This window comes from Nerophis ophidion, linkage group LG18 (genome assembly GCF_033978795.1).
Source record: "Nerophis ophidion isolate RoL-2023_Sa linkage group LG18, RoL_Noph_v1.0, whole genome shotgun sequence".
NCBI classification, from domain to species: domain Eukaryota; kingdom Metazoa; phylum Chordata; class Actinopteri; order Syngnathiformes; family Syngnathidae; genus Nerophis; species Nerophis ophidion.
Window position 1 is genome coordinate 29,866,004 of NC_084628.1, and position 18,842 is coordinate 29,884,845.

The 18,842-nt window shown below is 31.3% G+C and overlaps 1 protein-coding gene across 1 annotated transcript in view; it reads left to right on the forward strand.

Moving 5' to 3' along the window:
• The window catches only part of LOC133537433 (rho GTPase-activating protein 42-like), a 195,990-nt gene extending 188,105 nt beyond the window's left edge, over positions 1-7,885 (forward strand). Inside the window, exon 25 of the mRNA XM_061878439.1 lies at positions 7,554-7,885. Within this exon, the coding sequence (XP_061734423.1) occupies positions 7,554-7,642 (89 nt within the window). The 3' untranslated portion in view covers positions 7,643-7,885. The remainder of the gene's footprint in view (positions 1-7,553) is intronic.
• Positions 7,886-18,842: the final 10,957 nt, after the last annotated feature.

Consider the following 18,842-nt stretch of genomic DNA (forward strand, 5'->3'; position numbering starts at 1 on the left):
TTGTACTACAGTACTATAGTAGTACAATACTACTCTCACATGTACTATACTAGTACAATACTACTCTCACATGTACATTGTACTACAGTACTATAGCAGTACAATACTACTCTCACATGTACATTTACTACAGTACTATAGTAGTACAATACTACTCTCACATGTACATTGTACTACAGTACTATAGTAGTACAATACTACTCTCACATGTACATTCTACTACAGTACTATAGTAGTACAATACTACTCTCACTTGTACATTGTACTACAGTACTATAGTAGTACAATACTACTCTCACATGTACATTGTACTACAGTACTATAGTAGTACAATACTACTCTCACATGTACATTGTACTACAGTACTATAATAGTACAATACTACTCTCACATGTACATTGTACTACAGTACTATAGTAGTACAATACTACTCTCACATGTACAATACTACTCTCACTTGTACCTTGTACTACAGTACTATAGTAGTACAATACTACTCTCACATGTACATTGTACCACAGTACTATAGTAGTACAATACTACTCTCACTTGTACATTGTACTACAGTACTATAGTAGTACAATACTACTCTCACATGTACATTGTATTACGGTACTAAAGTAGTAAAACACTACTCACACGTGTACATTGTACTATAATGCCATAGTAGTACATGACTACTCTCACATGTACTTTGTACTACAGTACTGTAAGAGTACAATACTACTCTCACATGTACATTGTACTACAGTACTATAGTAGTACAACACTACTCACATGTGTTCATTGTACTATAATACCATAGTAGTACGCGACAACTCTCACATGTACTTTGTACTATAGTAGTACAATACTACTCTCACATGTACTTTGTACTACAATACTATAGTAGTACAATACTACTCTCACATGTACATTGTACTACAGTACCATAGTAGTACAATACTACTCACACGTGTACATTGTACTATAATACCATAGTAGTACAATACTACTCTCACTACTACTTTGTACTGCAGTACTATATTAGTTAAATACTTCTCTCACATGTACATTGTACTACGGGTCTATAGTAGTACAACACTACACACACGTTGTACATTGTACAATAATACCATAGTAGTACGCGACTACTCTCACATGTACTTTGTACTATAGTAGTACAATACTACTCTCACATGTACTTTGTACTACAATAATATAGTAGTACAATACTACCCTCACATGTACATTGTACTACAGTACTATAGTAGTACAATACTACTCTCACATGTACATTGTACTACAGTACTAAAATAGTACAAGACTTCTCTCACATGTACATTGTACTACAGTACTATAGTAGTACAATACTACTCACACGTGTACATTGTACTATAATACCATAGTAGTACAATACTACTCTCACATCTACTTTTTACTACAGTACTATATTAGTAAAATACTTCTCTCACATGTAGATTGTACTACGGGTCTATAGTAGTACAACACTACTCACACGTTGTACATTGTACAATAATACATAGTAGTACGCGACTACTCTCACATGTACATTGTACTACAGTACTATAGTAGTACAATACTACTCTCACATGTACTTTGTACTACAATAATATAGTAGTACAATACTACCCTCACATGTACATTGTACTACAGTACTATATTAGTACAATACTACTCTCACATGTACATTGGTCTACAGTACTATAGTAGTACAATACTACTCTCACATGTACTTTGTACTATAGTAGTACAATACTACTCTCACACGTACATTGTACCACAGTACTATAGTAGTACAACACTACTCACACGTGTACATTGTACTATAATACCATAGTAGTACAATACTACTCTCACATTTACATTGTATTACAGTCCTATAGCAGTACAATACTACTCTCACATGTACATTTACTACAGTACTATAGTAGTACAATACTACTCTCACATATACTGTAGTAATACAATACTACTCTCACATGTACATTGTACTACAGTACTATAGCAGTACAATACTACTCTCACATGTACATTTACTACAGTACTATAGTAGTACAATACTACTCTCACATGTACATTGTACTACAGTACTATAGTAGTACAATACCACTCTCACATGTACATTCTACTACAGTACTATAGTAGTACAATACTACTCTCACTTGTACATTGTACTACAGTACTATAGTAGTACAATACTACTCACATGTGTACATTGTACTACAGTACTATAGTAGTACAATACTACTCTCACATGTACATTGTACTACAGTACTATAGTAGGACAATACTACTCTCACATGTACAATACTACTCTCACTTGTACCTTGTACTACAGTACTATAGTAGTACAATACTACTCTCACATGTACCTTGTACTACAGTACAATAGTAGTACAATACTACTCTCACATGTACATTGTACTACAGTACTATAGTAGTACAATACTACTCTCACATGTACTATACTAGTACAATACTACTCTCACATGTACATTGTACTACAGTACTATAGCAGTACAATACTACTCTCACATGTACATTTACTACAGTACTATAGTAGTACAATACTACTCTCACATGTACATTGTACTACAGTACTATAGTAGTACAATACTACTCTCACATGTACATTCTACTACAGTACTATAGTAGTACAATACTACTCTCACTTGTACATTGTACTACAGTACTATAGTAGTACAATACTACTCTCACATGTACATTGTACTACAGTACTATAGTAGTACAATACTACTCTCACATGTACATTGTACTACAGTACTATAATAGTACAATACTACTCTCACATGTACATTGTACTACAGTACTATAGTAGTACAATACTACTCTCACATGTACAATACTACTCTCACTTGTACCTTGTACTACAGTACTATAGTAGTACAATACTACTCTCACATGTACCTTGTACTACAGTACAATAGTAGTACAATACTACTCTCACATGTACATTGTACTACAGTACTATAGTAGTACAATACTACTCTCAAATGTACATTGTACTACAGTACTATAGTATTACAATACTACTCTCACATGTACCATGTACTACAGTACTATAGTAGTACAATACTACTCTCACATGTACCTTGTACTACAGTACTATAGTAGTACAATACTACTCTCAAATGTACATTGTACTACAGTACTATAGTAGTACAATACTACTCTCACATGTACATTGTACTACAGTACTATGGTAGTACAATACTACTCTCACATGTACATTGTACTACAGTACTATAGTAGTACAATACTACTCTCAAATGTACATTGTACTACAGTACTATAGTATTACAATACTACTCTCACATGTACCTTGTACTACAGTACAATAGTAGTACAATACTACTCTCACATGTACATTGTACTACAGTACTATAGTAGTACAATACTACTCTCAAATGTACATTGTACTACAGTACTATAGTATTACAATACTACTCTCACATGTACCTTGTACTACAGTACTATAGTAGTACAATACTACTCTCACATGTACATTGTACTACAGTACTATAGTAGTACAATACTACTCTCAAATGTACATTGTACTACAGTACTATAGTATTACAATACTACTCTCACATGTACCTTGTACTACAGTACTATAGTAGTACAATACTACTCTCACATGTACATTGTACTACAGTACTATAGTAGTACAATACTACTCTCAAATGTACATTGTACTACAGTACTATAGTATTACAATACTACTCTCACATGTACCTTGTACTACAGTACTATAGTAGTACAATACTACTCTCACATGTACATTGTACTACAGTACTATAGTAGTACAATACTACTCTCAAATGTACATTGTACTACAGTACTATAGTAGTACAATACTACTCTCACTTGTACATTGTACTACAGCAGGATGAATGCAATTCTAGTACTAGTGTACTAGAGTAGTACAGTAAATACTCCGATGGTAGAAATGAATACAAGAATACAACAAGAAGGAGCCTGCATGACTGGAGTTGAAGGCCAGAGAGGAAAATATGTCTCACACACACACACACACACACACACACACACACACACACACACACACACACACACACACACACACACACACACACGAACACACGAACACACACACACACACCTACTCAGTGGCCTAGTGGTTAGAGTGTCCGCCCTGAGGTCGGGAGGTTGTGAGTTCACATCCCAGCCGAATCATACCAAAGACTATAAAAATGGGACCCATTACCTCCCTTCTTGGCACTCAGCATCAAGGGTTGGAATTGGGTGTTAAATCACCAAAAAATGATTCTCGGGCGCGGCACCGCTGCTCCTTACTGCTCCCCTTACTGCACAAGGGGGTGATCAAGGGGATGGGTCAAATGCAGAGGACAAATTTCACCACACCTAGTGTGTGTGTGACAATCATTGGTACTTCAACACACACACACATTTTCTTGTATTTGTTACCTTCTTGATACCTCTGAAAAATACCTACCGCTTTAGGACCACCCTTTCTAGATATATAAAGAAGTGTATTTACTACATTAATAATATATACATACTATGCAAATGAGTTGGAATTTCACAGGAAAAAGGTCACAATTTCACAAGAAAATCCGTAGAATTTTGGCAGTGTTATAATATAAGTCTATTTTATTCAAAGCAAGTCAACATTTTACAAAAAAAACTGATCATATGTGCAATATTATGATAAATGTTGGAATTTTACTCAATAACGGTCGCAATTTTACAAGAAAAGCTTAAAATGTTGGCAATTTTATCAAAAAAAAGTCGTAAAGAAAACTGTAAAATTTGGGCAATATTATAATAATAATCTGAATTTTACTTGGCAAAATTATGACAAAAGTCATAATTGTACTCCAAAAATGTCACCGTTTAACAAGAAAACCAAAATATTTGGCAATGTCGTGATACAAGTCAGAATTTTATCTGACACAAGTCACCATTTTGCATCAAAAAGTAATAATTGTACATGTGTAAGTCATAATTTTACGAGAAAATATTGCAACATTACAGAAACAGAAAGAATAGGAGAAATTGTTCCCAATTTTATAAGAAAAAAGCCGACCCATTTTGTGAAAAAGACTGCTTTCAGTTATAGTTATTTATTTTTTTCGTTTTTATTTTTTTGTTTGTAATGGTTTTTTAATCTTCATAATTCACTTGAAGTTATTACAGTATGTCTCGATATACATATTTATTTTATTAATTTTGGCCAAAGGGGGCGCATTTCAACTTCTTACACACACTTGTTATTTCATATGTTGGCCAGAGGGGGAGCACTTAAATTTTTTTACACACACTTGTTATTTCATATGTTGACCAGTGGGCGGGCGCACTTTTAAAAGCGACACACAGTCCATTAGAAAAATCCCTCCTTTTTGGGACCACCCTTCATTTTGATAGATTTCACCAGAAGGGGTGTAAATGAGATCTCAATTTTCGTATTTTGTAATATGCGTAAGGCTGATGACAAAGGAGTCACGGACCACAGATGGCCCCTGTGCCGCACTTTGGGCAACACAGCTGTAGACGCTAACTGTTAATGGCCACTATGGTCGTAGTAGCTTAGTGTATTTGTTCATCCTACGGTCACATATGGGACGCGGGTTGTCTTACGTCAGCACCGAAAGTCGTACAATTAACTGTTTACCAGGCGGATTTTTCAAGGATGAATAGGGAAGTCCTTTTTAGCCCTTTTTTTTATCATATATTGGTGCCTTTGCACCGGTCAATCCTTACTTTTGTATGCACATTAAAACAACAAAAAAATCCAGACTTTGGAGCAAGGTTCACGGAGTCTAGTATTTGACTCTCTATTAGATGCAATGGTTCTCCGTATTGGGACCATGATTTATCTCCTAACTTGTTTACACCTCATATGGAAGCTACTTTTCCTTCTTGATGTGTCAAGAAGGGTAGAAATACAAGAACACCCACACTCACACACACACACACACACACACACATGTACATAGTTATTATCATCATCAGCAGGTCATGTGAGGACATCTAGTTCCAAGTCAGTTTTCAGTGAGATAGAAAAATGCCAAACAACTTTGATATTTTATTGGCCTTCCAGTGACTTGACTGCCTTGGCGGCGAGGAGGAGGGAAGAGGAGGGGGGAGGAGGAGGAGGAAGGAGGGAGAAGGAGGCGGTCACAGCGACCTGCACATGGAACACATCATGTCTGCTCACTGCTGCCAAATACAAAAAAATGTTGCACATCGTTTATGAGAAAACATCACAGCTCTTTTTTTAATATATATATATATATATATATATATATATATATATATATATATATATATATATATATATATATATATATATATATATATATATATATATATATATATATATATATATATATATATATATATATACACACACAGTGGGGCAAAAACGTATTTAGTCAGCCGACGATTGTGCAAGTTCTCCCGCTTAAAATGATGACAGAGTACAAAAAAATCCAGGAATTCACATTTTAAGAATTTTAAAAAATGTATTTGTAAATTATGGTGGAAAATAAGGGTTTCAAAGGAGGTTTTGGCTCAAAATCTCACGATTCATGGCCCCATTCATTCTTTCCTTAACACGGATCAATTGTCCTGTCCCCTTAGCAGAAAAACAACCCCAAATCATGATGTTTCCACCCCCATGCTTCACAGTATGTGTGGTGTTCTTGGGATGCAACTCAGTATTCTTCTTCCTCCAAACAGGACGAGTTGAGTTTATACCAAAAAGTTCTATTTTAGTTTCATCTGACCACATGACATTCTCCCAATCCTCTGCTGTATCATCCATGTATCCATTTTGGTATAAACTCAACTCGCCGTGTTTGGAGGAAGAAGAATACTGAGTTGCATCCCAAGAACACCATACCTACTGTGAAGCATGGGGGTGGAAACATCATGCTTTGGGGCTGTTTTTCTGCTAAGGGGACAGGACGATTGATCCGTGTTAAGGAAAGAATGAATGGGGCCATGTATTGTGAGATTTTGAGCCAAAACCTCCTTCCATCAGTGAGAGCTTTGAATAGTTGACCAAATACTTATTTTCCACCATAATTTACAAATAAATTCTTTAAAATTCCTACAATGTGAATTCCTGGATTTTTTTTTCACATTCTGTCTCTCACAGTTGAAGTGTACCTATGATGAAAATTACAGACCTCTGTCATCATTTTAAATGGGAGAACTTGCACAATCGGTGGCTGACTAAATACTTTTTTTGCCCCACTGTATATATATATATATATATATATATATATATATATATATATATATATATATATATATATATAATACATGGCAGCACAACATCTTTTTTGTTTTTTTTACAAAAGTGTTTCATCTCCATTGTGGCCAGTGTTGTTCGTGTGTGTGTGTGTGTGTGTTTGTGTGTTTTTGTGTTTGTGTGTGTGTGTGTGTGTGTGTGTGCGTGTGCGTGCGCGCGCGTGCGTGCGTGCGTGTGTGTGTGTGTGAGAGAGAGGATCAGAGTGACCTGACATGCTGATCTCCTGCAGTTTATGCGTCGGTGGAGCCAGGCTGGCTGCAAGCAACATACGACGGCAGAAAAGGTTTAATCCCCGAGAATTATGTTGTTTTCTTTTAACAGCTCCTCCACGGTCGTCGTGGAAACGCCGGTGGCGACATGTGACGATTTTTAGCAAACAACAAGCGTACCTCCTCCTCCTCTTCCAAATGTCACTGGCTATTTGTTTGTTTGCTTCCGCTCGACTGCAATTATTTTTTTACTAGCTTTTATTCACCTGTATAATCATCTACAAACTTTTATTCTTTTAGAAAAATCGTCCGCTAACTTTTATTAGCGTAGAAAAATCATATACTAACTTTTATTAACGTATAAAAATCATCTACAAGCCTTTATTCACATATAAAAGTCATATACAATCTTTTATTCACGTATAAAAAAATCATATACAAACTTTGATTCTTTTAAAAAAGTAATGTACAAATTTTTATTCACATAAAAATGATTTACAAACTTTTATTCACGTATAAAAGTAATCTCCAAACTTTTGTTCACCTTAAAAATGATCTAACGTATTCACGTATAAAAAAATAATCTACAAACTTTTATTCACATACAAAAGTTATCTACAAACTTTGAGTCACGTATAAAAATAATCTACAAACTTTTATTCATGTATAAAAGTCATCTACAAACTTTTATCCACATATAAAAATGATTTTTAAACTTGTATTCACATATAAAAGTTATCTACAAACTTTAATTCAGGTATAAAATTAATCTACAAACTTTTTTTCGTGTATAAAAGTAATCTACAAACGTTTATTCACATATAAAAGTAATCTATACATTTTTATTCACATATAAAAATTATCTACTAACTTTTATTCACATTGAAAAATCATCTACTAACTTTTATTCACGTAGAAAAGCCATCTACAAACTTTTATTCACATATAAACATGATCTACAAACTTTTATTCACGCATAAGTCATCTTCAAACTTGTATTCATGTATAAAAATCATCTACGAACTTTTATTCACGTATAGAAATAATCTACAAACTGTTATTCATGCATTAAAACAATTTACAAACTTTTATTCACGTATTAAGATAACTTACAAACTTTTATTCACATATAAAAATAATCTACAAACTTTTATTCATGTATAAAAATCATCTACAAATTTTTATTGACATATAAAAAATACTATACAAACTTTTATTGATGTAAAAAAATCATCTCCAAACATTTATTTGACGTAAAAAAAAATAATCTACAAAATTCTATTAACGTATAAAAATCATTTACAAACTTTTATTGACGTATAAAAAGTAATCTACAAACGTTTATTCACATATAAAAGTCCATCCATCCATTTTCTACCGCTTATTCCCTTTCGGGGTCGCGGGGGGCGCTGGCGCCTATCTCAGCTACAATCGGGCGGAAGGCAGGGTACACCCTGGACAAGTCGCCACCTCATCGCAGGGCCAACACAGATAGACAGACAACATTCACACTCACATTCACACACTAGGGCCAATTTAGTGTTGCCAATCAACCTATCCCCAGGTGCATGTCTTTGGAAGTGGGAGGAAGCCGGAGTACCCGGAGGGAACCCACGCATTCACGGGGAGAACATGCAAACTCCACACAGAAAGATCCCGAGCCTGGATTTGAACCCAGGACTGCAGGAACTTCGTATTGTGAGGCAGACGCACTAACCCCTCTGCCACCGTGAAGCCCACATATAAAAGTAATCTATAAATTTTTATTCACATATAAAAATTATCTACTAACTTTTATTCACATTGAAAAATCGTCTACTAACTTTTATTCACTTATAAAAGCCATCTACAAACTTTTATTCACTTATAAAAGCCATCTACAAACTTTTATTCACATATAAAAAAGATCTACAAACTTTTATTCACGCATAAGTCATCTACAAACTTGTATTTATGTATAAAAATCATCTACGAACTTTTATTCACGTATACAAATAATCTACAAACTTTTATTCATGCATTAAAACAATTTACAAACTTTTATTCACGTATTAAGATAACTTACAAACTTTTATTCACATATAAAAATAATCTACAAACTTTTATTGATGTAAAAAAATCATCTCCAAACATTTATTTGACGTAAAAAAAAAAATCTACAAAATTCTATTGACGTATAAAAATCATTTACAAACTTTTATTGACGTATAAAAAATAATCTCCAAACTTTTATTGACGTATGAAAATCATCTCCAGACTTTAATTTATGTATAAACATATCATCCACAAGCTTTTATTGACATAAAAAATAATCTACAAACTTTTATCGTCGTATGAAAATATAATCCACAAACTTTTATTGACATGTAAAAAATTATCTCCAAACTTTTATTGACAATAAAAATCATCTACAAACTTTTATTCACGTATAAAAAATGATCTACAAACGTTTATTGACCGATAAAAACATCAACTACAAACTTTTATTTACATATAAAAGTCATTGACAAACTTTTATATACGTAAAAAAGTAATATACAAACTTTTATTCACATATATAAATAATATACAAACTTTTATTCATGTATAAAAAATAATATACAAACTTTTATTCATGTATAATAATCATCTGCAAATTTGTATTCACGTATAGAAGTCATCTACAAACTTTTATTCACATATAAAAATGATCTACAAAGTTTTATTCACGTATGAATATCATCTACAAACTTTTATTCATAAAGAAAAATGATCTACAAACTTTTTTTCACGTATAAAAATCATCTACAAACTTTTATTCACGTATAAAAAATTATCTACAAACTTTTATTCATGTATAAAATCATCTACAAACTTTTATTCACATATAAAAGTCATTTACAAACTTTTATTTATATATAAAAATGATCTACAAACTTTTATTCACCTATAGAAATCATCCACAAACTTTTATTCACGTATAAAAATCATCTACAGACTTTTATTCACGTATAAAAAATAATCTACAAACTTTTATTCATGTATAAAATCATCTACAAATGTATATTCACGTATAAAAATCATCTACAAACTTTCATTCACGTATAAAAGTCATTTACAAACTTTTATTCACATATAAAAATGATCTACAAACTTTTATTCACGTATAGAAATCATCTACAAACTTTTATCCACGTATAAAAAAAATCTACAAACTTTTATTAACGTATAAAAATCACCTACAAACTTTTATTCACTTATAAAAAAATATCTACAAACTTTTATGCACATATAAAACTGATCTACAAACTTTTATTCACGTATAGAAATCATCTAAAAACTTTTATTCACGTATAAAAAATAATTTACTAACTTTTATTCACATATAAAAAATAATCTACAAACTTTTATTCATGTATAAAATCATCTACAAATGTTTATTCATGTATAAAATCATCTACAAACTTTTATTCACATATAAAAGTCATCTACAAACTTTTATTTATATATAAAAATGATCTACAAACTTTTATTCATGTATAGAAATAATCTACAAACTTTTATTCACGTATAAAAATCATCTACAAACTTTTATTCACGTATAAAAACATAATCTACAAACTTTTATCCATGTATAAAATCATCTACAAATGTTTATTCACGTATAAAAATCATCTACAAACTTTCATTCACGTATAAAAGTAATCTACAAACTTTTATTCACATATAAAAATGATCTACAAACTTTTATTCACGTATATAAATCATCTACAAACTTATTCACGTATAAAAAAAATCTACAAACTTTTATTAACGTATAAAAATCACCTACAAACTTATTCACGTATAAAAAATTATTTACAAACTTTTATGCACATATAAAACTGATCTACAAACTTTTATTCACGTATAGAAATCATCTACAAACTTTTATTCACGTATAAAAAATAATCTACTAACTTTTATTCACGTATAAAAAATAATCTACAAACTTTTATTGACGTATAAAAATCACCTACAAACTTTTATTCACGTATAAAAAATGATCTGCAAACTTTTATTCACATATAAAACTGATCTAAAACTTTTCTTGACGTATAGAAATCATCTACAAACTTTTATTCACGTATAAAAAAAATCTACAAACTTTTATTCACGTATAAAAATCACCATCAAACTTTTATTCACGTCTAAAAAATGATCTGCAAACTTTTATTCACATATAAAACTGATCTAAAACTTTTATTCACATATAGAAATCATCTACAAACTTTTATTCACGTATAAAAAAAATCTACAAACTTTTATTGACGTATAAAAATCACCTACAAACTTTTATTCACGTATAAAAAATGATCTGCAAACTTTTATTCACGTATTAAAGTCATCTGCAATCTTTTATTTACATATACATAATAATCTACAAACTTTTATTCATGTATAATAATCATCTACAAACGTATTCATGCAGAAAAAATGATTTACAAACTTTTATACACGTATGAAAAAATCTAGAAACTTTTATCCACGTTTTAAAATAATTTACAAACTTGTATTTACGTATAAAATGAATATACAAACTTTTATTCACGTATAAAATTAATATAAAAACTTTTATTCATGTATAATAATCATCCACAAACGTTTATCCATGTAGAAAAATAATCTACAAACTTTTTTACACGTATAAAAATCAACAAGCTTTCATCCACAGATAAAAATAATCTACAAATTCACATATTGAAATAATTTACAAACTTGTATTCATGTATAAAATCATTTACAAACTTTTATTCAGGTATAAAAATCATCTACAAATTTTTATTTTCCTACAAAAAATCATTCACAAAATTTTTGGCGTATAAAAATGATCTTCAAACTTTTATTGACGTATAAAAAAAACATGTCCAAACTTTTATTGACGTTTAAAAAAACTTTTATTCACGTATAGAAATCATCTACAAACTTTTATTCACGTATAAAAAATAATCTACTAACTTTTATTCACGTATAAAAAATAATCTACAAACTTTTATTGACGTATAAAAATCACCTACAAACTTTTATTCACGTATAAAAAATGATCTGCAAACTTTTATTCACATATAAAACTGATCTAAAACTTTTTTTGACGTATAGAAATCATCTACAAACTTTTATTCACGTATAAAAAAAATCTACAAACTTTTATTCACGTATAAAAATCACCATCAAACTTTTATTCACGTCTAAAAAATGATCTGCAAACTTTTATTCACATATAAAACTTTTACTTACATAAAAAAATAATCTCCAAACTTTTATTTGACGTAAAAAAAATTAATCTCTAAACCATTATTGACATATACAAATCATCTTCAAAATTTTATTGACGTATAAAAATAATTTACAAACTTTTATTGACATACAAATAATCATCGCCAAACTTTTATTGATATATTAAAAATCATTTCCAGACTTCTGTTCATGTGTAAAAATATCATCTACAAACTTTTATTGAAGTATAAAAATCCTGGAGCGGCATAGCTCGGTTGGTAGAGTGGCCGTGCCAGCAACTTGAGGGTTACAGGTTCGATTCCCGCTTGTGCCATCCTAGTTACTGCCGTTGTGTCCTTGGGCAAGACACTTTACCCACCTGCTCCCAGTGCCACCCACACTGGTTTAAATGTAACTTAGATATTGGGTGTCACTATGTAAAGCGCTTTGAGTCACTTGAGAAAAGCGCTATATAAATATAATTCACTTCATTCACATCAACAAACTTTTATTCATGAACAAAAGATCATCTTTAAACTTTTATTGACATATAAAAATCAACTACAAACTTTTATTTAAGAATAAAAAATGATCTTCAAACATTTATTCACGTACAAAAAGTAATCTCCAAACATTTATTGACCTATAAAAATAATTTACAAACTTTTGACGTATAAAAAATTAACTACAATCTTTTATTCACGTACAAAAACTAATCTCCAAACTTTTATTGACTTTTAAAAATCATCTCCAAACTTTAATTGGCGTATAAAAATCCACTACAAGCTTGTATTCACGCATAAAAAAATAATCTCCAAACTTTTATTGACCTAAAAAAATAATGTCCGACTTTTTTTGACATACAAAAATCATCTCCAAACTTTTATTGACATATAAAAAATCATCTACAAACTTTTATTGATGTGTAAAAAAATAATTTACAAACTTGTATTAACATATAAAAACCATCTCCAAACTTTTATTTAGGAATGAAAACCCTCTTCACATCAGCGACAGACGCAGCCACATCTTCTTCCTCTGCAGGGAAACACAGACGTCATCATTTATTGATCTCTAATTATATTCCTTCTAATGATTTAATAACATCAGCATTTGAACAAGACTAGGAGAGAGTAATAATATACATTATTTACCTTGGAGAGTAATAATAATATACATTATATATATTGAAGAGAGTAATAATATACATTATTTACCTTGGAGAGTAATAATAATATACATTATATATATTGAAGAGAGTAATAATATACATAAATTACCTTGAAGAGAGTAATTATATACATTATTTAATAATTATATACATTGAAGAGAAAAATAATATACATTTAATTACCTTGAAGAGAATAATAATAATATAATTACATTGAAGAGGCAATAATATACATTATAAACCTTGAAGACAATAATGATAATATACATATTTTACCTTGAAGAGAGTAATTATAATATACAGTATTTACCTTGGAGAGAGTAATAATATACATTATTTACCTTGAAGAGAGTAACATAAATATACTATAATTACCTTGAAGAGAGTAATAATAATATACTTTATTTACCTTGAATAAATTAATTATAATATACAGTATTTACCTTGGAGAGAGTAATAATAATATACATTATTTACCTTGAAGAAAGTAATAATAATATACATTATTTACCTTGAAGAGAGTAACATAAATATACAATAATTACCTTGAAGAGAGTAATAATAATATACATTATTTACCTTGAAGAAAGTAATTATAATATACAGTATTTACCTTGGAGAGAGTAATAATAATATACATTTACCTTGGAGAAAGTAATTATAATATACAGTATTTACCTTGGAGAGAGTAATAATAATATACATTATTTACCTTGAAGAGAGTAACACAAATATACAATAATTACCTTGAAGAGAGTAATAATAATATACATTATTTACCATGGAGAGAGTAATTATAATATACATTATTTACCTTGAAGAGAGTAACATAAATATACACTAATTACCTTGAAGAGAGTAATAATAATATACAGTATTTACTTTGAAGAGAGTAATAATAATATACATGATATACCTTAGAAAGTAATATTTATATACAGTATTTACCTTGAAGAAAGTAATAATTATATACAGTATTTACCTTGAAGAGAGTAATAATAGTATACATTTTTTACCTTGAAGAATGGACTTCTACTGGATCGCTTCTCCATTAAACACACCATCAGCAGCTTCTCCATAGTTTCATGGATAAATGTTGAGACATTGAAAGTTGACATAGTTATTACTCTACATTCACACAATAAAGTACCTGTGTTGATACTACATATTGCTGCACACTGACTACTCTCGAGCAAAAGTGTTGTTGAAAATCGGAACAAGCACTTTAATTTTACCAAATAAAATCTATTATTACTATTATTATTATGATCACTGTGTCATGATCCACTACTTGGATCATGTCATATTCTGTTTTTGTTCCGTCTTGGTATCGTGTTCTGTTATTTTGTCTTCCTTAGTTCCTGGTAGCACTTCCTGTTTTGTTCTGTTCCCATGGTAACCCATTTGTGTCACCTGCCTGTTGTCTTTCACGCGCTCCTGCCTTTGATTATTTTCCTCCCTTTGATCGTTGTAATTTTCCTGAAGGAACTCTCCTGACGGAATAAATAAAGTACTATCTATCTATCTATGTCATTCGGTCTCGCAGTGTAATTTGCTTTCCATGCAACAGGTGAAGTCGCTATTCCCGATCGTGGTAAATATCTTTTGTACTTGTTAGCCTCCACGCTATTCCTTCGTTTGAACCTAGCTCACATGCTAGCGCTTTCTGTTCTTTCTAGTTCCCATGCTAGTTCTGTTTGTTTCGTCTATAATGCTTATGTGCAAGTGTTCTGTTCCTAGTCTGTTTTGTAGTTGTAAATAAATAATTTCTTACCTTTACGCTATGTCTTATCGACTGCACTTTTGAGAGAACGCATCCGCATCACCACAATGGCAGCCAAACGTCACAAACTGTACTGTTAAAATGCACTCTAGCTTCACAGTCACATGTTTGATTATTTTTAATGCAGTCTTGGTGTGGTCTGAAAGTGAAAGTGAGTTATGAAGGGGGGGTGTACAGTACTGAGCATGTAACTTTGATTGACAGCTGTAATATTCATCATAATCATAATAATTTCTGAATGACAGACGTCACAGTAATGAATGTTTTTGTATTTTCAGCAACTATTGTTTACTCATACCTTCATAATAAACAATCTGTTGATGTAAACATTATGGTCATGAATCATTCATTATTAATCGTTCATTCATATATATATATATATATATATATATATATATATATATATATATATATATATATATGTATACATATACAGTTTTGGTGTATACATCCGTTAATGTTTGGTGTATACAGTACATGTTATTATTGGTGTATAAATAAACATCTGTTAATGTTTGGTCTACACATGTTAATGTTTGGTGTATAAATTTACAAACCCCGTTTCCATATGAGTTAGGAAATTGTGTTAGATGTAAATATAAACGGAATACAATGATTTGCAAATAATTTTCAACCCATATTCAGTTGAATGCACTACAATGGCAAGATATTTGATGTTCAAACTGATAGACATTTTTTTTGTGCAAATAGTCATTAACTTTAGAATTTGATGCCAGCAACACGTGACAAAGAAATTGGGAAAGGTGGCAATGAATACTGATAAAGTTGAGGAATGTTCATCAAACACTTATATGGAACATCCCACAGGTGTGCAGGCTAATTGGGAACAGGTGGGTGCCATGTTTGGGTATAAAAGCAGCTTCCATGAAATGCTAAGTCATTCACAAACAAGGATGGGGCGAGGGTCACCAATTTGTAAGCAAATTGTCGAACAATTATAAAACAACATTTCTCAACGAGCTATTGCAAGGAATTTAGGGATTTTACCATCTGTGGTCCGTAAAATCATCAAAAAAAAAATCTGAGAATCTGGAGAAATCACTGCACGTAAGCAATGATATTATGGACTTTTGATCCCTCAGGCGGTACTGCTTAAAAAACCGACATCAGTGTGTAAAAGATATCACCACATGGGCTCAGGAACGCTTCATAAAACCACTGTCAGTAACTACAGTTGGTCGCTACATCTGTAAGTGCAAGTTAAAACTCTACTATGCAAAGCCAAACCCATTTTTCAACAATATCCTGAAACGCAGCCGGCTTGGCTGGGCCCGAGCTCATCTAAGATGGACTGATGGAAAGTGGAAAGGTGTTCTGTGGTCTGACGAGTCCACATTTCGAATTATGTTTGGAAACAGAGGACGTGGTGTCGTCCGGAACAAAGAGGAAAATAACCATTCGGATGGTTATAGGCGCAGAGTTCAAAAGCCAGCATCTGTGATGGTATGGGGGTGTATTAGTGCCCAAGGCATGAGTAACTTACACATCTGTGAAGGCACCGTTAATGCTGAATGGTCCATACAGGTTTTGGAGCAACATATGTTGTCATCCACGCAAGGTTATCACGGACACCTCTGCTTATTTCAGCAAGACAATGCCAAGCCACAAGTCACAACAGTGTGGCTTTGTATTAAAAGAGTGTGGGTACTTTCCTGGCCCGCCTGCAGTCCAGACCTGTCTCCCATCAAAAATGTGTGGCGCATTATTAAGCGTAAAATACGACAGCGGAGACCCCGGACTGTTAAATGACTGAAGCTCTACATAAAACAATAATGGGAAAGAATTCCACTTTCAAAGCTTCAACAATTAGTTTCCTCAGTTCCCAAACGTTTATTGAGCGTTGTTAAAAGAAAAGGTGATGTAACACAGTGGTGAACATGCCCTTGCCCAACTACTTTGGCACGTGTTGCAGCCATGAAATTCTAAGTTAATTATTATTTTGCAAAAAAATAAATAAAGTTTGATTTTAAACATCAAATATCTTGTCTTTGTAGTGCATTCAATTGAATACGGGTTGAAAAGGATTTGCAAATCATTGTATTCTGTTTATATTTACATCTAACACAATTTCCCATCTCATATGGAAACAGGGTTTGTACATCTGTTAATGTTTGGTGAACAAATTTACATCTGTTAATGTTTGGTGTCTGCGTTTTAATGTTTGGTGAACAAATTTACATCTGTTAATGTTTGGTGTATAAATATAAATCTATTAATGTTTGGTGTATGCATGTTAATGTTTGGTGAACAAATTTACATCTGTTAATGTTTGGTGTATTAATATACATCTTTTAATGTTTGGTGTATACATGTTAATGTTTGGTGTATAAATTTACATCTGTTAATGTTCGGTGTATTAATATACATGTTAATGTTAGGTGTATACATGTTAATGTTTGGTGAACAAATTTACATCTGTTAATGTTTGGTGTATAAATATACATCTGTTAATGTTTGGTGTATGCATGTTAATGTTTGGTGAACAAATTTACATCTGTTAATGTTTGGTGTATTAATATACATCTGTTAATGTTTGGTGTATACATGTTAATGTTTGGTGTATAAATTTACATCTGTTAATGTTCGGTGTATTAATATACATCTGTTAATGTTAGGTGTATACATGTTCATGTTTGGTGTATAAATATACATGTTTAGTTTATAAATAAACACCTGTTAATGTTTGGTGTACACATGTTAATGTTTTGTGTATACATGTTAATGTTTGGCGAATATATATACATCTGGTCATGTTTGGTGTATTAATACACATTTGTTAATGTTTATTGTACAAATATACATGTTTGGTTTATAAATATACATCTGTTAATGTTTGGTGTATGCATGTTATTGTTTGATGTATAAACATACATCTGTTAATGTATGGTGTATAAATATAAACCTGTTAATGTTTGGTGTATAAATATGCATGTGTTAATGTTTTGTGTATAAATATACATCTGTTAATGTTTGGTGTATACATGTTAATGTTTGGTGTATAAATACACATATGTTAATGTTTGGTGTATATATGCATCTGTTTATGTTTGGTGTATAAATATACATCTGTGAATGTTTGGTGGATAACAATTCATCTTT